The following is a 23,061-nucleotide window of genomic DNA, read 5'->3' on the forward strand; positions in this document are numbered from 1 at the left end:
AAATGTCATTTACAGATTTTTTTACTAAAACTTAAAGAATCAGTGTGGTCAACAGAATTTAATAAAGTCATACTGGTGGCTGCATAAAAAGAATACTGTAATCACCTCTGGATTTTACAAAGTTTTAAGTCTGGATTTTAATATACAGTATATAACACTTTTCTGGATTAGGTAAGTACAGTATAGCGTTGTTACATTTCCCATTATCGTTCAGGAAATTTACTTTTTTGGATTATACATTTTAGGGCTAAGACATTCTGAGAGCTACAGTCAAGAAGGCAACTTCAGGCTATGCCTGAAGGTGAGCTGTTTGAACAATTTTTATTTTACGCAAAATGATATTGTTATAGGTAAAAGAAGGGGAAGAAAAAAAAAGACCAATTGTGTGGTATGTAAACAAAAAGCAGATGACCAGATTGTAGCTGGTATAATGTGGTGCTCAGATTAGAATACAGAACTAAGTCTGGAAAGACCTGGGTTCAAATCACCTCACAGCTATGACCATAGACAGTCTCACATAGTGTGAAGATAAATTGTGAGCAAGGGGGAAAGATAGTCATGTATTCCTTCAGACCTCTGGAGGAAAGAAGAAATGGGAATGAAATAATTGAAAGTCAGTGTATAGTGTGGTTAGAGTGATGGAGCAGGACGTAGAAGACTCGGGTTCGAATCCCCACTCAACTGTGAAACTCACTGGGCTAATCATTCTTGGGTTAATCTTTCTTTCTTAGTCTGACCTCCCTCACAGGGTTGTTTACAGGATAACATATGTAACCAGACCATGTATGCCACCTTTAGCTAAAAGAAAAGCTGGACAAAAATAAAGGAAATAAATACATTAGAAAATCAGTACATGAACTGACTAAAATTGCTTGAAAAACTAGAGGCTCAAAATTACTTCCTCATTCCAGTGATAAAATTGGCTAGGTATATCATGGGAATATTAATAGTTGTTGATCTAGAGCCAGCACATAGGTTTCTAAATTCTGTATCCTGGGATCTTAATTTAGAGAAAAGATCACTCCCGACCCTGGAGTTTCCCAGGGAATGCCCTTTATTTGTTCTTACGTCAGGCCAGCCCTGCCATAAATCCAAGAATCCTGAACGCCAAACCTTGTTTAATGGTGAGTTACCAATCCGGAAAGGCTTCAAAGGCTCCTGCCAAGATCTAAGGCTCGCTGGGAAGTTCCAGTTCCAGTTATTAGCAGTCTCCCACCTGGTCCCATGGTCCCCCTCTTCCACAAAAACAAACAAAGGAACAAAATAAACAAACCTAAAGAATTCATTAATCTCTCTAACTCTTTAGGTCCAATTATCCTCTGCAGAGGGCCCAAGATATGATCCCCATCCTTTCTTCTCCCCTTCTCTAACCAGTAGGAATCACTCCTTTCCAGGTGTATTGCCTAAGAGCCACCCCCGCAACACAAACACTTCACTGACTAATTGCAATGGGACACTGCTAATTTGGCTGTCCCTCGCTGCCCCTCGGCCATATGCTCAATCCGCTTTGTCCTCCAGATCTGTCAGGAAAGCGGGATTAGTGTCAAAAGTAATCCATCAGGATTCACTTGTTTTGTGGAGTATGTGTTTATGGAGAAGTGATGGCACGCTTGAATCTCTGCCCCTTATTAGTGGGGAAGGATGAAGGTATGCAGTGTCGCAGGTTTCCAGCTGGTCACAACCCACTGGCGTTCTAACTGGAGCTGAGGGAAAATCCAGTCCAATGCATCTCTAGGTTGGAGAAAGTTATTTATTTATTTATTTATTTATTTATTTATTTATTTATTTATATCCCGCCCATCTAGTATATTCTACCACTCTGGGCAGCTTCCAACATGACATATATACATTAAAATAACAAGAACATTACAACACAATCAATAACAGATAGAGTGCAAAAATATTGTAAATAATAAACAGGAAGAAAGGGAAGAGAGACAAGTGTTGACAGGAGGGAAGGCCTGGATGTACCTCCATGTTTTTAGTTGGCTTTTAAAAGTACCCAGCGTGGGTGCCTCACGAATCTCCGGAGGGAGGTTATTCCAGAGGCGAGGAGCCACCGCCGAGGAGGCCCGGTTTCGTGTCTTTTCCCTCCGGGCCTCCCTCAGCATCAGGCTCCTCAGCCTCACCTCCTGACTTGTGCGAGTGATCCGGGTAGACCTTGGTGGGAGCAGGTGCTCCGCCAAGTATTGAGGTCCTAAACCATTAGGGCCTTATAGGTAAGCATTAAAACTTTGAAGTCAATGCGGAAACGAATGGACAGCCAATGCAGCTTGGCCAGAGTAGGAGAAATATGCTGGTATTTTCTCATTCCACTAAGGAGTCTGGCCGCCGCATTCTGCACCACTTGAAGTTTCCGCATCAGCCTTGTACTCCAGTCATCCTTGACCATTTCACTGTCTTCAGTCTCCAGTATACTGACTAACACCTCAGGATGGTTTTGAAGGTCCTGTCAGTACTTCCCATGTGCCATTTCCATGTCCCAGATATAGATTCACAAGACATAAAACTTTTGTTTGCAACCTGCTCCTCAGTGGGATGAAGAAAGAACCATGCAAGACTCCAAAATTCAGGACCTGAACTCTGGCATGGTGCCTTTCCTTGCAGATACACATTCTCAATCTTTTCAACAAGAAACATGAAACAAAATAAAAGTAACGACAACAAAAAATGTTGTGGCACCTTAAAGACTAAGTGCTATATTTTAATGTAAGCTTTCCTGGACCACGTCCACCTCATCAGACGTAAGAGTTTGAATATAGAGATTACGTGGTAAACTATTCATGCAGAGCTCTAAAATAATCTGTTTCTCTTTTCTCAATAATATAGAAATGTTCATCACTCCAGGTGAACTAGTGTAGTGCAGGGATTAGTGTGATGAACTGGGGTTCTTGTCCCCCGGAGCCATAAATCTTTCTGGGTGATTTACTGGACACACTTTTTGTATGATTAATGTTGCGAGGGTAACCAAATAGTTGTGCTGAGTTCACTGGAGGAAAAAATGAGATGTTGTGACAAGGTCCGTCTTCAGCGTGGGGGGGGGGGGTTGGGTGGTAAAGGCGGGAAAGAGACAAGGAGGGGAGTCCATTTCTTCCAAATTAACAGCTTTATTTGAATGCACACTCAACTCCACGGGATCAAACGGATCCTTCAACACTTCATCGGTTAACACAGTATACCTCTTAGCTTTTACAACAGTTGGGTTTAACTCTTCCCTTACCAGGGAGCTGGGCCGAATCGCTCGCGATCCGTTAACGGTCGAAGTGGGGCACTCCGCACGGCACATATGGTCCCACAGCAGGGATGTCGGGCCCAATACCCCTCTGGGGGCTTCTGCTGGAATTCTAGGCCCGGGCAGATGACCCTCCTGCCCCCACCAGGGTAGTTCACTGGGAAAACCAAGACCCTCCATTCTAAGGGCTCATAAACACGACCGCGTCCGCTAGGAGGAAGAGGCTCTGGTAGCAATCCTCCACCTTTCTGTAAATTCGGGAAGCCTTGAGCAAGGTCAGCCTGGCCTCTCTCATCCGTTATCCAGTCGGTCTGTACACTTCTATTCATACATCTTCCCAGCTCGCCCTCTCCCAACCAACTGAACTCCCCCGCGTTTCTTCCTTCCCCTTTCACCTCCTCCCACATGATCAAGTCCAGTTCAGCTCCTCCCTCATCAACCAAGCACACTTCCGTAGGTCTCCTCAGTGAGTCTTCCTCTTGTTCTATTTCCACTAAGATCCCCTCTGCGCAACCACTCTCCTCCTTCGGGTCTTTCTCTTCTGAGGACGGCACACTCTGACCTACACCTTCACAAGATGTAAATCTAACAGATAACAAATAATGAACTTCTTTCTCAACACTGTTTGTTCTCTCACTCAGAAAACACAGATTTATTAATTTGCACACTCATGTTCTCTCTCTCACACACACACACATACACACACATATGCATTCTCACCCTGACACACATCTTATTTTCTGGCTTTCATTCTTACATCTTTTCCCTCTGTTTTCCCCCACACCCACCCAATTACTCGCAGAGGTTAGGAACTTAGGGAGATGTCTTATTTCAAGTCAGGTCATTTGGCAATCTCACCTAGAATTGTCCACCCTCCAGGCAAGGGTTCAGACAAAGACAGTCCTCTCCCACCACCTGCTGCTTGATCCCTTTAACTAGAGATGCCAGAATTAGACCTGGGAACCTTCTCCATACAAACCATATGCTCAAGTTCAGATCTCTGGCCAGCTCGTGGGACACTGTGGACTGTGGGCATAATCCAATTTATATCATACTAAGAGGAGAAGCACTGAAATCAGTACGATTTCAGCTGGCCTTGAATAACAAGTCCCATGGATTTCAGTGGGTCTTCTACACTCACTGGGTCTAACCCCACTGGTTCTGACACCAACCAAAGGAGTATCTTCTAGAGCAGATATGCAATACATGATCCCTCCAGATTTTGGGTGATACCTCCCATAATCCCTTATCCCTGTTTACAAGTGCTAGACTCATGGTAGGTAGAAACCATCATGAGGTCCTGATTTTACCAACTGCTATCTGAAAGCACAGGCTTTTAAACTGCATGGTGGAAAATTAGTGAAAGCTTGCTAGGAGAATGTCAATATAAATATTTATATATGCGCCTTAAAGTTTCTTCTGTGGATTTTGCCCATTTATTTACAGCATTTTCTGTTTGGCTGGGTGTGTACCTGAAGCATACAATACACAGCGTACATGCTCTGTATACTGGCTCCAAGTTTCTCTGGTGCCCATGAAGTTACAGGAACTCCTTAATTGCTTTCTTATCATTCCATCATCCTTGTCTCAGCATTGATTGACATATAAATGGGGGGGTGGAGGTGGGAACAAAATTCAGGATCCCTAGCAGCCGTGAGACTGGCCAGCAGTGCAGAAAGACTGACTTCGAGGCGTGCACAGGAGGGCAGAAAAGCGAATCGTCACCAACCCTAAGACCCAGAAGGAATGGGGAAATAATACTTTTTAAAAGAGGGAATACCACATTGGAAATTTTAATTGAGGTAAGAAAAGGAATGGAAACAGATTTTTCTGAGGGAAATGGAGTTGGACCATTCAGTCAGATCCCCTTGAATGGGAGAATATATTTTTAACCCTATGAAAAACTGTGAGAATGACATTAGAATTATGAAGGTTTGGACTGCCTTCCTTTTGTAACAGTTGATTCACCTTCTTATCTGGACCTGTAACTGAGACAGTTAATTAATTGGGTGCCAGTGAGTTTTTGATGTTATATGATTTTAATGGCTAATTTTATCTTTTATTCATATTACTTTTAAAATAATTGTTTATTATGTTTGTGACTTTAAAGGTTGTTGTATATTCTTGAATGATGGCTTATATATCATTTGAATAAATAAATGCATAATGTTATTTTATATTTACTTCAGTGAAAAAGCTCCTAACTTATGCTCCTTAATAATAAATAATAATTGTGCACCATTAAGTCTATTCTGATTTATGGTGACTCTTTTCAGGGTTTTCTAGGTAGATTACTCAGAAGTGGTTTACTATTCCCCTCTTCTGAGGGCATCCTAGGACTGGGCAGCTTGCCCAAGGCCACCCAGGCTGGTTCTTCTCCCTGGAGGGACAGTAGGGATTTGAACCTCAGGCACATATTTAACCCACTGAGCTGTCCAGTTGAGATATGCCTTAAGGCATATCCACTGCTGAGAGCAACATACATATACAAAGCAACAGGCAGGACAGAATGGTTTAGCACTGTTTATCATGACAGCAATATAGAATATCCCCTACTCATCTTCAGTAGGCATACACAAAGCAGAAGCCAGATTTAGGTACGTGTACCAGATGCTTCTTCCCTTCCTTCCTTCGTTCTCCCTCAGCCAGCTCCTCCAGGTATCCCCCTCAAATACTGCATGGGTACTGAGGATCCTGCTGAATAGGATCAGTTGTGATGGGGGAATTGAGAAAGAAAGGAGGAATATTCAGATACCAGGTGGAAGCATCTATTGTGACAGGAGGAAATGTCTCTCCCTCCTTAAACCAGGGGACCAGCCTTTCCTTCACTGGAAGACCATTTTACAGTCTGGGAGTGATCATGGGATTGACAAGGTGGGATTTCAGGTCTATATACAGTATCCATGGGTGGGATTGAGTTTGTAGTTGGCAATCAGGTCAGAGAGAAATAAAATACAAGAAAAAAAGACAAAAGCTGTTCCCACAGCTATAAATACTCAACTATCCAACAAACAGCAGCAGAGCATGGACAGAATTCCTACTCCAGTCCTCTGAAGATGCCAGCCACAGAGACTGGCGAAACGTCAGGAAGAACAACCTTCAGAACACGGCCAAAGAACCTGAAAAACCCACAACAACCATCAGATCCCGGTGTGAAAGCCTTCAAAAATACATTAAAATACAAGAAACGTTGACAGGACTGTAACTTGTGTAACAAAAGGGTAGATGGTTTTAAGAGAGGATGGAGCTCCCTTCCACCAGTCCAACTACACGTAACTAAATCTGGATGTTTAGGGATTCATATGCATATTGTCAGATGTGATACAAAATAAACTCCAAATTACTCGCTAATGTCTTCCCTTTGGTTAAATATGTGAGGCTTCGTCAATCCTGATACTGATCTTAATTATATCCAGGTATCAATATCAAGTTTTATAAGCAGATTTTGAGGGTGAAAGAAGGCCTCAGCACAGCTCATTGCATCTTCTCACTAAAAAGAGGTTCGCCTGCTGGTTCCGTCTGCAGGGTGCCTGAGCTGTACTTTCAAAGAGAAAAGGTAGCTCTCTAACTCTGTTCTTCTTCTTCTTCTTGCTCCCTTTCTAGAAGGTGGAAATCATCTTGGCTATCATGACTTTGGCTGCAGCAGCTCTAAACAGGGACGTTGTGCTGCATGCAGACAACTCAAGTTCTTTGGCAAATGCATGTTTTTTTTCTCCCTCCTTGCACTTTCCCCCCTACTTCTTATTTCTCGAATGATCAGCTGTAACAATTGGTTTGCTTCATCTCTCATTATATGACTGAAGCATCGTAGCCTTCTGCATTGTCTGTGTTCAAAATTCTTGGACTTGATTCATTCACTTCAGTACTTCTATCCTCGTCAGCCTCTCACTTCGACTGCAGCCGCTTAACGAACATTAACCGCAGCCATTGACCCCTGGAGAGTGGATCACCTTCTAATACCTGCACACTTAACTGCTGTTCAAGGCTGTTAAGCATGGCGGGGTCTGTTGATGAATTACATGGCATTTAGATTAAAAACAGTTAAACCTGTTGAGCTCTATACATTAAGATTAGCCCAACAAGAGAAAAAAATGTGTTGGGGGCAAAGAATTTTTTTTTAAAAGGTACGTTTTGCTGCTTAGCTGGACACACGCCCTCTCATACCTCTGTTTCTTTCACTCCAGTCCAACCCCAACACATGACCCCTGACAGATCAACCAATTCCCTTCTAATACAAATGCAGCTCTTGAAGAATGATGGCTGCTGAGCCATGCATGAAACAAAATGGAGAAGGTCTTGTTTGGTTGCCAATTATCCAGGCAGACAAATCCAATCACCCAGCTGTAATGCCAGTGAAAACACCCCTTCTTGGTTTCCCCATTAGAATAAGTACTCGGAACACAAGAGCCTTCACCAAGAGTTAGGTTGTTCTCTGAGCAAAAAGGATTATCTTAATTATAGAACTCAAAGCTCTCTTCTGGCAAAGTAGAGCAAATTCTGCCACACACCATTCTCTCCAAACCCTGTGCCTTTCTAGTTTCTGATAGTAATGTCTTTTTTTTTTTTTTTTGCCTTTTTTGCAAATAGACTTCTGAAATAGATAAAAGCTTCTTTACCTGCAGCACTTGAGGAAAAGTCTAAAATGCTTGGGTGGTTAGATAGACAGCATTGAAGATGGGCAGTGATGAGTGTGGTGGAAATGGATTCAATACTGTACAACAATGTTTTCCAACCTGGCAGCATCCAGATGTGTTGGGTTACATTCTCTCATCCTTGGGCTGAATATGATTGCAAGTGAAATTGAATACTGTACATATGGAAAACTCTGGAGGGGGGAGGTGTTTCTTCTTCACCCATACCTTATCTCTCTCTAGCCTGATCACTTTCAAACTTTGTTTCTTTCTCAAGGACCCAGTGAGGTATGACCCTTAAGAGTAGACTATGTCTAGATGGGCGGCATATAAATGCAATAAATAAATAAATAAAATAAATGTTGTTGAACTGCAACTCCCAGTATTCTTCACTGTGGGCTTTGTTGGCTGGCACTGACAAGAGGTGCAATCTAGCAGCAGCTGGAAGGCCACACTTCACCCTCTACTCCCCTTCTTGAGGGATTACAGTGGACCCTCTACTTAAGGAATTAATCCGTATTGGAATGGTGGCTGCAAGTCGAAAAGTCTGTAAGTCGAATCTCCATTGACCTACAATGCTCTGAAAACCGATTAATCCCATAACCACTGGTTTTTATTCTATTTTTATTCCATTTTGGTTTTTTTCTGGTCTGTAAGTCGATTCTCTGGCTGCAAGTTGAATCTAAATTTTGCAGCCAGAGAAGTCTGTAACTCGAAAAGTCTGTAAGTCGAGCCGTCTGTAAGTCGAGGGTCCACTGTATTCATAATTGCCTGCTGGCTTGCTGGGGAGCTGGAAAGCAAGAAAGGCCAGGATTGCCAGAGCTGCTCCATCTTTACCTCAGTATCATGGTTCATTCATTTTGCCTCCTTTCACCAGATAGAAAAGGCAGGTGAGCAAGAGACAGCAGTTAGGAGGAAGAGAATCAAGAGTGGTGGTAAAGAGGAAGGTAACAGCTATGGCCACATGTGGGCCTTGGCAAATGCCCAGCCCCAGATATCCTGAACTTGAACGCTATTCAGCTTTCAATTCTTATTCTTTTTCCTTGAGACTCTAGGCTAGCTCTCTTGAATACAGTACAGCGATCCAGGTTTCTTTCGCCTTCTCTGCCCTCTTCCTTTGTTTTCCCTCCCCAGATTGGGAACCACCATTGCCCTCCTGCCTACCATGCCTTACGATCGTGTAACAGTGAACATGGAAAAAGAAGAAGTTTCCCTAGAGCGCACCGCCGCGCGCCTGGACCCCCGCCTCATCAGCACCACCACAGGGGGAGTGGAGGCGTCATGCCGAGATTGCCTGCTTCCCTTTGGACTGGTGCTGAGTATCCTTGGCCTGGCAGCCACCGGTGTAGCCTGCGCCCACGACCCTCCTGGCTCTGTGCTGTCTATTATAGGGTGGCTTTTGCTGGGAATCGGAGTCCTTGGGGTGGCCATCAGCTGTGCGTGGCAACAGTACAGGAAAAGGAAGCGGTGTGGCAGCTGGACCCTGTTGGTGAGCGAGACAGAAGGAAAGAAAGCCGTCGTGTGAGGGTCTCCGTGTCCACAGTTTCCTGTCCGTTTGGGACATATTTTCCTTCAAATTAAGGGCCCAACCTAGAAGGCTTTATCCAAGGCAAGTTTTCCAGAATTCATCCTCAGATTTCCATCGAAAGGAGTGTTTCTCGAGTCCAGGATTCATGGCCAATTGCTTTTCCATTTGAACCAAATGGCAGACTATTTTCTGAAGAAATATTAGCTCAGGGTTCCCTTCCAGCAGTCAATCTGCTTCACCATCTTCTCTGGGAATATCTAGCTGTTTGTGAGGCAATCAGACGTGACAGATTTGGGGGAAGACTTTGTCGTAATTCCATCAGGCTGAAGGAGATGGAAAGAAAGCAGGATCACCATCGGTCTGCCTAGCTTTGCTTCACCCAGCAAAGGTCCATCAAATATTCCAGCAGGCTAAGGAACCTCCTAACACTGAAAATAACAACGCCTCTCCTGGCCCCTTTAAAGCAACACATTTTTCTTCACATATGCTTATGAAGATTGTAGCTCACCTCTTAATCTCCTGCCAGATGAAATCTGTTAGCCTTTAAAATGCCATGGGGCACTTTCATTGTACTTCCTGCAACAGGCTAGCTACACCTGTCCTCTTGTGACACTGGGAGCTTATGTCTGCAGCTTCTTATTTTCTTTGTGCCATTGTCTTTTCAGACTGTAAAACCTTAGGGCAAGGCCTGTCTTTTCTTGTTTATTATTACTGATATGTAAGTCACCGTTGAAAACCTTTCCAGCTGAAGGACTGTGTATAAATGCTATAAACAAATACAGTAACAGATAAACAATGTCACTTACTGCAAAACCTGAGATGTTGTTGGGGTGAGTTTGGATGGAATCGAAAGTTCCAAAACTCCTCCTGGCGGATTATGGATGTAGCCACAAAAAGTGGATGTAGCCACAAAAAGTTCACAGTTAGGTTTTAAGACGTCATATTTTTTTCTGGATGTAATTTTGTTGGTACAAGTGTATGAGAGGATAAGGCTGTGGCCCATTTAAAAGGCAGTTGGCACTCTTGAAGGTCTCCAGGAATGGCTGTTTGGCTTTTTATAACAAAAAGAAAGGTTGTGGGAGTCCTGGGGACTCCAAAAACACACATGGGGCAGCGGTGGTGGTGGGAGATAGCAAAGCCCCAAAATTTAGACTGCAAGCTTGGAAAACCAGGTAATGTGGTGTTACCAGGTTGCACATCCAGAGATGCAAAACTAGTTGATTATATACCTAGTTTGTAGGCGCTGAGCAAACCATCTACAGTACTGTATTCCATGTTTTTTAGTTGAGCTGCATGGCCCATGCGTTGGCATGCAGGAGAAGCGCCAAGTTACAGGGAAACCCCATATAACCTACACTGGAGGTTAAGTTTATAGGATGCACTAAGCAAAATAGGCCAAATTATAGCATTACGCAGGGTTTCAGGGAGATGCAGTCCTCAGTATAGTGAGCACAATAGGCCAGCTGTATTGACAGCATAATAGTAGATTTCTATGTGCAAGGATTCCCTCCTGAAAAAACTGGAGTAACTAAGCATGTCTTGCCCTTGCCCCCTCTCTGCAGGATCCACCAGTTCCCAATTTCTCTGATGCTTTTGAAACCAGCGCTTAAACCTTGCAGAGTAGCTGTGGCCCCTACCCACTCAGCAAGGAGGACCTTCCAGTTCTTAGTCCCTGGACAATGAACACGGCTGCACACAATTCTCTCCAGGCTTGGCTCAATCTCCACCATCTTGGTGCCCATATATAAACAGACTGGGCTTATCTCTCCAGGCCATGGTGCCACTCCTAGGTCAAGGCATTGTTCCGAGAGCAAGACCCGGTTTCCTGAGAATGATCACACTCCCTAGATATGAGTGGGACTCCACTTACAGCCAGTCAAAGGAAATCAGAAATAAGCAAGTGTGTGTATGCACACACCCCCTTCCTTCTTGTCCCTCCATCCTGATCAGAGAGTGAAAACTTTACTCTTTTGCGTTTTTGCTCCCAGAATGCCCAGACAGAAAGGCCAGCCTGACTGGGAGGCTCTTGGGGTTATGATCCAAAAAAAAAAAAAAAAAAAAAAAAAGTAAACGTTTCAGGTTCTGGTCTTAACATGAAATTCTAACAGCTTACTAAGATGCAATATTGTATCATCTTGTTTTCCTTGTATTTACTGTACATTGCATGTAACATACATTCATGGATGCTTCCCCACATGCCAATCAATGCCATTTAGCAGTTACCCATAATTTAGTAATTTAGTTACCCAGCAGTTAGGTAAAGGTTCCCCTTGACATTTAGTCCAGTCGTGTCTGACTTTAGGGGGTGGTGCTCGTCCCTGTTTCTAAGCCGTAGAGCCAGCGTTTGTCCGTAGACTGTTTCTGTGGTCATGTGGCCAGGGAGACTAGACATGGAACACTGTTACTGTACCTACCCACCGTGGTGGTACCTATTTATCTACTCGCATTTGCATGCTTTTGAACTGCTAGGTTGGCAGGAGCTGGAACAAGTGACAGGAGCTCACTCCGTTGTGTGGATTCGATCTTATGACTGCTGGTCTTCTGACCCTGCAGCACAGATGCTTCTGCAGTTTAACCAGCAGCGCCACCACGTCCTTTTAGCCAGCAGTTACCCCACTTAATTTAACAGGCTTAATAGACGCGTATAATAGAGGTGTACAGATGTTTTAACATTTTCAACTACTACTCCTAGCATCCCCAGGAAGCTGTGGTAGCAAGTTCCTTCTGTCAGGCAACAGGATAAAGGAAGCTGTGGTATAAGTTCACCCCATCTTGGCAAATCACCCGGAAAAGCATGATTTCAGACCCCAAAGCCTGACTGCTCCAAAAAGAGCATATGTGAAACCAGTTGCACACTGTCAGCCTGTTCTACCTTGCAGGACTGTTGTAGTACTACTTTGAAGCACTCGGGTGGAAGCAACATCCTATAGAAAGTCATAGATAGCACCCTTAACTCCTCCGAGAGATGGCAGATTATAAATGAATTTTGTTTTATATATACAGCCATCTTTAACACAAACACTACACATGTGTAAACACATTTTTAAAAAACACACTACAGTACAGACTGCTCCTGGGGAAAGGAACGTGCTCCATTCCCACTTGGCTGCCGGGTCAATTATGATGCCAGAATTGGAGAGAAGAAGGCAGTGCAAGGAAAAGATCAGAAGGTACTTTCCGTCTGGGTCTTCAAATAGCCACCTGAGGTCAACCGGAGGTCTGCCAACACCCCGCAGAGACACTAGATCAACTTTCTTTGGCTCAGATGGCAACACAGGGATCTAACAAAGATAGTGATGGGGGGGGGCAGGTTTGCAGGGAAGGAGAGAGACAGAAGAGCCATTTGTTTCATCGGGCTCAAGATTTTGGAAGAGATCTAGTCCTTCCAACTGCTGGTGTGTGACATAACGTCATAGCTTTTAAGAGGAAGGCACATGATATAGGAATGAAGCAAGTTTTTTTTCACTCTGGAGGCATTACTCCTTTGCCCCCCCTCCCACCTACCCCAGGTATCTATAACCCCATTGGACCTCATTGATAAAGCAGGCTTGTGGAATGCATTTTGCTTTTTATTGGGACCCTAAGACCTAGCAGTCGGAGCCTCGGGCAACAGGAATTTGATACGAGTACCAGAAAGAACTGAACTCACTGTCCTTCATAAAAATCCACATTGTGCTTGCCACCAAATGTTCAGGTCAGGCAGCAAAGGTGGGTGGCTTGTTTTATTGCTATTATTAAACAGAATTGGACATCTGCCCAGAGATCTGCCAATAAATCAGGATCCAACTTCTGCCCACCCCTAGCATCTTTGTTAAGATTTCTACTTTGCCTTCTTCTCAAAACCTAAACGCAAGGCAGTAACAATAAAACTGGGGAAAGCCTACAAACGCCCAGTTTCATTTTCTAGCCTGCCTTAGTCCTCTCCCTTCCACAATTTGTTCACCAAAGGCGTCAACTTATTTCTGAGTGCAGCCCCCACTTCAGGCCTCAACATCCTCCTATACTATTTGAAGAATGGAACACAAATGCAGTGTGTTATTCTTCCCTAGGAAACAAAACAAGTAAAGTCTATTTCATTAAATCCCACATTGGCTTCTCCAACTACCAAGTGGAGAGGTGAATTTGCTAGATCCCAAGGGAAGTGTCCCCCCCCCCCCCCCCGTAGTCATGTTTGGAAAAGAAACTTTATACCTTCTTCCCAGGACTTAATACTCTCTGAAGATTCAAAACTCTGAGTTTTGGATACAGTGGGGTCTCTACTTAAGAACTTAATCCGTATTGGAAGGTGGTTCTCAAGTTGAAAAGTTCTTATGTTGAATCTGCATTTTCCATAGGAATGCATTGAAAACCATTTAATCCGTATCTGCTCTTTTCCGTCCATAGAAACTACAGTGGAACCTCTACTTCAGAACTTAATCCATTTTGGAATGGTGTTCTTAAGTTGAAACGTTCTTAAGTTGAAGCAAAATTTCCCATAGGAATGGACTGAAAACCAATTAATCCGTTCTGGCTGTTTTTTTGTTATGTAGAGGTGCGTTCGTACATTGAAGCATTAGTTCCCATAGGAACTAATGCAAAGCTGGTTAATACGTACTCTACCACTAGGGGGAGAACTTTTTTTAACCTAAGATGACCTAAGGTTAAAAAAAGAGCAGGAAAGGTTTTTTTCCTGTTCTTATCTTGGATTTCTGTTCTCAAGTAGAAGCAAAATTTAGCAAATGGAGCTGTTCTTAAGTTGGATTGTTCTTAAGTAGGGACGTTCTTAAGTAGAGACCCCACTGTACTTGGAACCAAGTTAACACAGCATCCTCCTGCCTCACAGAGGCACAAAGTGCATTTGTAATTGAGTAGTTGACAGTGGTTGCATTTGTCAACATGAGATGACACCAATCAAGAGGTGCATTTCTCTATGCATCAATAATTATGAGAACAGGAAGAAAAATGCCCATTGCTGGGAAGAAGGGCACATCAAGAAAAATAGCACTGCCACTTCTGCTGCCATGACAGATTTGAATGCATCTGGCCACCGTGCTTCTTGCTTCAGCTTGGAAGCCATGAGACAACAGACATCTGGAGGTCCTTCATACAGAAGAATGTCAAGAAGAGTGATGGTGATTGTCATGATGATGGGATATGTAGTCAGAGAAATGTAAGATGGAGTCAGACAGGTTCTGTGCGAAGAGGATTTGAGAGGCATTGGAATGTGTTTTTATAAGTGCTTTGAGAATGTTTTCCTGAAGATTGGTACAGCATGGTTTGAGATAGAGCTGAAGGTCAAATCAAGGGGCCTGTAGAAGACTCAACATTCCGAGCTAATTGGAGAAGAGATAAAACACCTGGACTTTCATGGGAATTAAGGGGGGGAGGAAGGTGTTACAGTCCCTTGAGGCTAATTGGTTAACAGCCAGAATTGTCAAGAAGGAAGGAGTTAGAGAGTGTAGAAAATGGACAATGGGTTATGTGAAAGAAGTTATGTTCTGGATTTCAACTCCATGATGGGAGAAAGAACTTGATGGTTTGAGTATGTGGCTTGAAAGAGAGAGAATGCAAACGAAGAGAAAGGAGGTGGGGCTAGCCCACCTTAGTATTGTTTATTATTTTAATGGGGATTAGTTATTTTATTTAACTGTAATAAACTTTGAATATGTTCTTTATGCTAAAGCATGAGCAATATAAACTGATTCTATGAAACTCTATTTTTCTAATAAAAATTATAAAGATTCTTACAAAAGGACTCGTCTCTTGAACAGCAGGGTCTGGCTAAATCCAGGTGGAGAGGGCCACAAACTAGCTATTTTTAAGAGTCCTACCTAACTGAGCTGTTGTGAGTTCTAAGGAATCACAAAGCCCATGTGTCTGTGCTTGCAAAGTACTGGGTAAAAGTGTTCTTTTAAGGTCAGACTTGTTCAAGGGGCTTACGCTACACACTGCAGAGGTCTTGGGACTTGCCCCAGCGTAAAGGTGGTAGGTAAGTGGCCTGTCAAACTCTCTGACCTAGTGATGAGTAACAGGTAGTGTGTGTACAAAGCCAATGGAAAGGACAGGAAGGGACAAAACCTATGGCATGTAACCACTTCGCAGATCTTCCTCAGCTCTTAAGTGCCACCTGTTGGTTGCAGAAATTACCAAACAGGTATTGTGAGCACATTTGCACACCCCACACAAACAATGACAGTGGACAGAATTTCCTATTGAATTCCAAAGGGACAGAACGTTTGAGAATTCCAGTGCTATCAAAATTCTGCAGCATCTTAAAGATGACAAGCGCCTCCACATGGCACAGTCAAGACACTGCACAGGTACTCTTGTGTTTCCTTAATGCAGAGATTTTGGGAGACAATGCTTTAATACAAATGCAAAACATTTATAGATGATGAAAAAAAATCATACAATACACAAGCTTTTGTGGATCAAGGCCACCGTGTCAGGCCTATACTAAGCCAAATCCCTTATGAATACACAGTGGAAGTGAACAACAGATTTAAGGAACAAGATTTGGTGGACAGAGTGCCTGGAGAACTAGGGATGGAGGCTTGTAACATTGTACAGGAGGCAGCAACAAAAACCATCCCAAAGAAAAGGAAATGCAAGAAAGCAAAGTGACTGTCCAATGAGGCCTTGCCAATAGCAGAGAAGGGAAACTAAATGCAAGGGAGACAGGGAAAGTTACAGAAATAGCAAGGAGAGACAAGAGGGCCTTCTTAAATACAGGGCAAAGAAACAGAGGAAAATAACAGAAAGGGAAAAACCAAAGATCTGTTCAAGAAAATTGGATCTATTAAAGGAACATTTTGTGCAAAGATGGACATGATAAAGGACAACAATGGTAGGGACCTCAAAGAAGCAGAAGATATCAAGAAGAAGTGGTAAGAATACACAGAGGAATTATACCAGAAAGATCTGGATGTCCTGGACAACCCAGATAGTGTAGTTGCTGACCTTGAGCCAGACATCCTGGAGAGTGAAGTCAAGTGGACCTTAGAAAGCATGGCTAACAACAAGGCCAGTGGAGGTGATGGCATTCCAGTTCAACTGTTTAAAATCTTAAAAGATGATGCTGTTAAGGTGCTACACTCAATATGCCAGCAAGTTTGGAAAACTCAGCACTGGCCAGAGGATTGGAAAAGATCAGTCTACATCCCAATCCCAAAGGGCACTGCCAAAGAATGCTCCAACTACCGTACAATTGCACACATTTCACACGCTAGCAAGATTATGCTCAAAATCCTACAAGGTAGGCTTCAGCAGTATGTGGATTGAGAACTCCCAGAAGTACAAGCTGGATTTCAAAAGAGCAGAGGATCTAGAGAACAAATTGCTAACATGTGCTGGATTATGGAGAAAGCCAGAGAGTTCCAGAAAAACATCTACAGTACTTCTGCTTCATTCACTACGCAAAAGCCTTTGACTGTGTGGACCACAACAAACTATGGCAAGTCCTTAAAAGAAATGGGAGTGCCTGACCACCTTATCTATCTCCTGAGAAATCTATACAGGAAGCAACAGTTAGAACTGGACATGGAACAACTGTTTGTTTCAAAATTCGGAAAGGAGTACGACAAGGCTATATATTGTCCCCCCTGCTTATTTAACTTATATGCAGAATACATCATACGAAAGGCAGGACTGGAGGAATCCCAAGCCGGAATTAAGACTGCCGGAAGAAATACTGTATCAGCAACCTCAGATATGCAGATGATACCACTGTGATGGCAGAAAGTGAGGACAACTAAAAGAACCTCTTAATGAGGGTGAAAGAGGAGAGTGCAAAAAACCATCTGAAGCTCCACATCAAAAAAACTAAGATCATGGCCACCGGTCCCATCACATCCTGGCAAATAGAAGGGGAAGATATGGAGGCAGTGATAGATTTTAACTTCTTGGGCTCCATGATCACTGCAGATGGTGACAGCAGCCATGAAATTAAAAGATGCCCACTTCTTGGGAGGAAAGCAATGACAAATCTAGATAGCATCTTAAAAAGCAGAGATATCACCTTGTTGACAAAGGTATGCATAGTCAAAGCTATGGTTTTTCCAATAGCGATGTATGGAAGTGAGAGCTGGACCATAAAGAAGGTTGACTGCCGAAGAATTGATGCTTTTGAATTGTGGTGCTGGAGGAGGCTCTTGAGAGTCCCCTGGACTGCAAGGAGAACAAACCTATCTATTTTGAAGGAAATACACCCTGAGTGCTCACTGGAAGGACAGATCCTGAAGCTGAGGCTCCAATACTTTGGCCATCTCATGAGAAGACTCCCTGGAAAAGACCCTGATGTTGGGAAAGTGTGAAGGCAAGAGAAGGGAAGACAGAGGATGAGATTGTTGGACATTGTCACCGAAGCGACCAACATGAATTTGATCCAACTCCAGGAGGCACTGGAAGACAGGAGGGTCCGGCATGCTCTGGGTCCATGGGGTCACGAAGAGCCAGACATGACTTAACAACTAAACAACCAGGAATACCACGTTCTTCACCTACATGTGATGACACAGCCACTTGCAATGCTTATTCTGCACCTGTCTTTTGTCTCTTCCAACCACCACAGACTATGGTAATAGTCTTGGTGGTGTACATGTACTCTTTGGTGTCCACAAAAAATCTTAGTGAGGGACTGGGGAAAATGCCTAATTATTTAATGGAAACAACCATTTCAACGAATTAGAATCAAAGGAAAACCCAAGCTTATGCTGTAAACTAGAGATGGGCAACTTCTTTTAGTAGGAGCTGCCATCAATGCTGGGCAAGTAGCAGGGAAGGATTGCACACCCAAAGAGAATGAAACTGAGGTACAGTGTTTCCATAACTATGTTCCCTTTCATCTTACATTTAATGTTAAGAGTACACTTCCTTGATTTACAGTGTAGTTCCTTCCTGTTCCCCTTATCCACTGACCTTAGGAAGCAGAAACATAAGCAGCTTATACGGAATCACACCTTTGGTACATCCAACACAATACTGCCTATCCCGGAGAACATTTCCTTCTTTTCAAGGATTCATCCATGATGGTCCTCCATTCAAATATTAACCAGACCTGACCCCTACTTAGCTTTAGAAATCAGGCAAGGCATGCTTAAGGCAGTAGCTATTCTTGTTAAGTCCTGCCATTCACAGCAGGAGAGGAGCACAAGTAGCTGCCTGAATAAAGATCAGACAAGCCAAACTCCAGTTGCCTGTATAATGGGAATGAGATCATCATCAGTGGCAGACTGCTGATTAAAGACTTCCTTTTTCACTACTGGGTGCATGTGACTGTGTCTCACTGCATGTGAGCTGTGCACACCGTAACATCAAAAAAAGGAAGTATTTTATCTGTAGCAAAAAAGGTGGAGCTCAGCAACAGGATTTCAGCCAGAACATTTTTTTTTACAAGATGCTGTCTGGGTTCTTTGCTCATCTTCTGCATTTAGAGTGTGCAACCTGCAATCTCCTTACAGCACTGGTGAATTTGAACTTACAGATTTTCAATTGTTTTTAAACTTGCTTTTAAAACTTAGTTCGTGATTATTTTAAAAATGAGATATTTATACCACATTGAAAAATCTTTTGTTTGATACACACAGACTCCATTATCTAATAGCCAAAAAAAAAAAAAAAAAAAAAAAACAAAAACACCTGTAATAAAGCAAGCGGCAACTACTGTGATTTCATGAGGATCAAGCACCAGCAGCCATAAAGGTTTTTAGCAAATAGCAGAGGAAACAATGGGAAATCGAAGAATCTGCAATGCATTAAGTTGCAGGAAATAATTCACGAGACAGGCTTCCAGGGTCAATGTGTAGCCTTCCTGTCTGCCCACCTTATTTGAAACAAATACCACCACTTTTATGAAGACAGTTTTAGAAATGTGTAATGATTTTGGCTTTAAACAAGCGCAAACTAGGATTCCTTTTTTCCAAGGGAAAAAAAATCCTAATGTCTGTGATCTACTAATACCACTTAAAACATCTAGAACTCTGGTTCTAAACTTTTATTGGATAATTTGACAACAGTTATTATGCAGCCTTGGTAGCCCTGGTCTGCTTCTTCTTCACCACCACTGGCTTCTGGCTGCGAAGGATTGCACTGGCACGACGCAGGGCAGCCTAGGAGGGAGAGAGAAGGATAGTGAACACAAGGGACTGGCAGCTCCAGAGACGTATTACAACCCAGTTATCTTATACAGCAATTTCTGGCCTGAAGAGTTAATATAAGATTCTTAGTAGTACAATTCTCATTCACCCTCCAAAAATAGGGCCAGCATTAAAACAAGTTACATCCTTCTCCACACCCATCGTCCTTCTTCACTTCCAAAAGAGGGCAGCAATTGTTATGGAAGACCCCTTGCCATCTTTTAATAGCCCGTGTAATACAGATTAATTCCTGGGACTTTATATAAGAGCACTTTTTGATAACTTTACCATCCTTCAAGCAGTCACAATGTAAGATTCTGAACATCAGATGTCTGACTCCAGAACGAGGGGGGAAAAAAGAGAGCCGGAGTTTACCATGCGTAGGTCCTTGCGGTAATTGTTCTTGCGGATGATGTGGCGGAGGCTGCTAAGAGTAGCACGTGCATTTTTGTTGATGGTGATCTTCTCATAGGAAGTGGCTGGCTTCCGCTGGCCTGCAAAAAATGAAAAATATTAGACCATATGAGAGGAAAACTCTAGAGCAAAGTGAGCAAGATGAAGGGCCAAACCTTTTCCTCCATTCCCTTCTCTGTAGGCTGCAGAGTCCAAAATGGCTGTTTCTTGCTTACTGAGAATTGCTCAGTCACATATAGATTTGTCTTTTGGGGGGAAGGGAACATGAGGGGTCTCTACTGCCCCTCATACAAAAACTACTGCTTTTAGAGGCTTCCAGGAAGAAAGCTGACCATTTTTATTTTTAAAATATACACATATATTTGTCTTTGAAAACTGTGGCCCATCTTTGCTCAAGAATGTCTCAGGAGGAACCAGGCACATTCACCAAGAACTCCCTACAACACTCCCTAATAACTAAGGCAGGTCTTTATTATTAACCCCCCTACGACATAATAGCAATAAAAACCAAGGCTTCTCAATAAACGTAGCAGATTTTTAGCTTGTGACTGGTGGCCTAGAACCAAAGTGCTGAGTGGCCTTATTTTTACATATTGTATTCTATTCCTCAAAATCTGTTTTTCTGAGATTACGGCTTTTCAAAGGAGAACGGCTGGATGGAATATGAAAACTTGGACTTGATGGACTGTGTGGGCAACAAGAATCTACCAAAGGTATTGAGGCCCTAGTCTGGCACAAGTTAGATCCCGCTAACTTTGAACAGATATTATCTACACATAACTTCTCTGCGCCTATGTGAGAAATGTCAAAGATACTTCCACAGAGACAATTACATTCATGAGTAGTCCACAGAAAAAACAATGAAGCATTTTGCAGGAATGTTTATTGGCATAGGCTTCAGAGAGCATCCTATTCTTCAGATGCATTTCAAGAGTTGGTCTACAGTCCAAAAAACCCTGTGAAACTCTTGAGCAGAATCTTTTGATCCATGCTAACTCACCTGCACGCTTCTTGAGGACAACAACAATGCCCTTCCTATCAGCAGCTGGCTCCACCCCAACAGTCTTGCGATGGATTAATCCATTGTAGCGAAAGGAGTTGCGGGCTTTAAGATTGTTGGGTTCCTTGAAAGAAACAAGAGTACTGTAACTACAGACTTCCAAGGAGCACAGAGGGTTGGAACAGGAATACGGGGCTAGGAAAAAGCACTTATTTACTTCAAAGAGGAAAAGAAGAGTATATAGGCAAATGAGATGTTAGCAATTCAGCAAAATATGGTCCATCAGAAAGAAAGAAAGAAAGTCATATTTTCAGCAAATTACCCATAAATAATTAAGGCTTTAAAAAAGAAAGGGGTGTCTGACTCACAGTGCTGTAGGTTTGCTTATTCCTCTTGATAAGGAAACTTGAGCAGTTGCGCACAATCATCCATTGCAGATGGGCAGACATTGTGCAAAATCCTGTACACAAAATGACCAAGAGTTATTCATATTTATGTTTCTTCTGTGTTACCCACACTCAACTGCAGAAGACTAGCTCTCCTGAGACACACGATGGGGAATCAAACTCCCAACTCTCTAGCTACACAACCAGATACCTAATTCTATGAGCTATCCCACTGAGACCTCTTTATGCTATTTTATTGAAACTTCTTAATACAAACTACATACCTTTTTATATTCTTACTACTTTACCTTTCCTTTAGCATGTTGCTACTTTGACTTAACATGGATACCAACATTTCCCCCGCCCAATGATGCCCATATGGAGTACTAAGATACAGTAGCACACACATGATCAAGATAATATACTGAACATTCGCTGTCTGACTGCACTCCATAGTTCCTGCCAATAGGCTGTGATAGAATGCGATCACTAAACCTCTTTCCTCAAGTACTGTATATGTAAAGATGAAGTTAAATACACAGCTAGCATCGTATGAGTGCGAAGGAGAGGATAACATAAATCTATCAGGGTCTACCTTCCTTCAGGGATACAATCAAAAACGTAAGGCATTCCACTGGTAGGAAAAAACCATGGGAGTTGGAGGATGTTCAAAACCAAGGGTATTTTTAATATAAAACTAAGCTTTTTTTAACATAAAAAGAACCACCTCTACCTTAGTAGCAGGCACCATATAGACACCATGCCATCTTGATAATGTGTTAATTTTATACATGTTATACTGCTCAGTTTTTACCCATGTAAGCCGCCCCAAGTAGACATTGTCTAGAGGGGCGGGGTAAAAATCTAATAAATAAATAAATAAATAAATATAACACACACTGATTAATATTTAAAATTAGCATCCTTATTTCAAATCTAAGAAACACTCATTACAAATTGCATGGAAGTACCCTCAAAACTTCAATCTTGCCCCCAGTTGGTAAAGTCCCCCATCACTGCCAAGGAAATCAGCATTAGGTTTCAATGACGCACATGCACCTGCTTCCATGTAAACCTCCTAGCACTCTGCAAGACTTTTATTTTTTCAGCAAAGACATTATGGGCTGTATTATTACTTTTTTAAGTTCACTCTCTCTCCAGCACCTTCTGAAATTAGCACCAACCACACTATGTCCGAACAGCAAGGCCTGTCAAATTACAAAAATCTGCAAGATATTTTGAGACTTTTTAAAAAAAAAAGGGGGGGGGAGATAAAAATGCTTTTAAAACAAATTAAATCAGCAAGATGCCGAAGGCGCCATGTGAGGCCTGCGGTCTTTTCTCCCTTCCGGAAGTCCGGGCCGCCAGCAACAGATGGAAGGAGAGATGAGAGATCTCAACCATGCTTTCCTGGGCTCTACCTTCTCCCAAATCCCCTTTCTCTTCAACCTTCGGTCTCTTAATCCGGTCGGGTGGGCGGCCTACCTCCACGACAAGCACGAGCCTTAGCGGTTACCGTCTCGGGGCGACGGCTGCCGGAAACGGAAAAGGAGGGGCCAAGCGGCGTAAAGTGCTTTTATAGGCCCCGCCTCTCATCAAACTCCACCCACTACCCGCTCGGCCGCCTTTTCAACAATGCCGGCTAAAGTCGCGCAGTCTCTAACAGCACTTCCGGTCTACCATTGAAGGCAATTTCCGCCCCGATATTCGCCCTCCACCGTAAAATGAGTCGAGCGTTCCGCCACGGAGATGGCAGAG

General features: G+C 43.0%; 2 protein-coding genes and 1 long non-coding RNA gene across 3 annotated transcripts in view; 1 reads left to right on the forward strand and 2 right to left on the reverse strand.

The window, feature by feature from the left end:
* TMEM238 (transmembrane protein 238) overlaps positions 1-23,061 on the reverse strand; it is a 196,677-nt gene that overhangs the window by 45,760 nt on the left and 127,856 nt on the right. The gene's annotated exons all lie outside the window — the stretch shown is intronic.
* LOC140701312 (uncharacterized) lies at positions 3,980-22,852 on the forward strand. The gene is made up of 2 exons (XR_012080254.2): positions 3,980-5,034; positions 8,998-22,852. It is a non-coding gene; the product is annotated as an uncharacterized LOC140701312 (long non-coding RNA).
* RPL28 (ribosomal protein L28) lies at positions 19,347-22,834 on the reverse strand. The gene is made up of 5 exons (XM_020798980.3): positions 22,789-22,834; positions 21,286-21,377; positions 20,918-21,041; positions 19,879-19,997; positions 19,347-19,476 (listed from the first exon to the last, which is right to left on the reverse strand). Exons 2-5 carry the CDS (start codon positions 21,364-21,366, stop codon positions 19,387-19,389), a joined length of 414 nt encoding a protein of 137 aa, XP_020654639.3. The 5' UTR covers positions 21,367-21,377; positions 22,789-22,834; the 3' UTR covers positions 19,347-19,386.

Source organism: Pogona vitticeps, chromosome 6, assembly GCF_051106095.1.
Source record: "Pogona vitticeps strain Pit_001003342236 chromosome 6, PviZW2.1, whole genome shotgun sequence".
Classification (NCBI taxonomy): domain Eukaryota; kingdom Metazoa; phylum Chordata; class Lepidosauria; order Squamata; family Agamidae; genus Pogona; species Pogona vitticeps.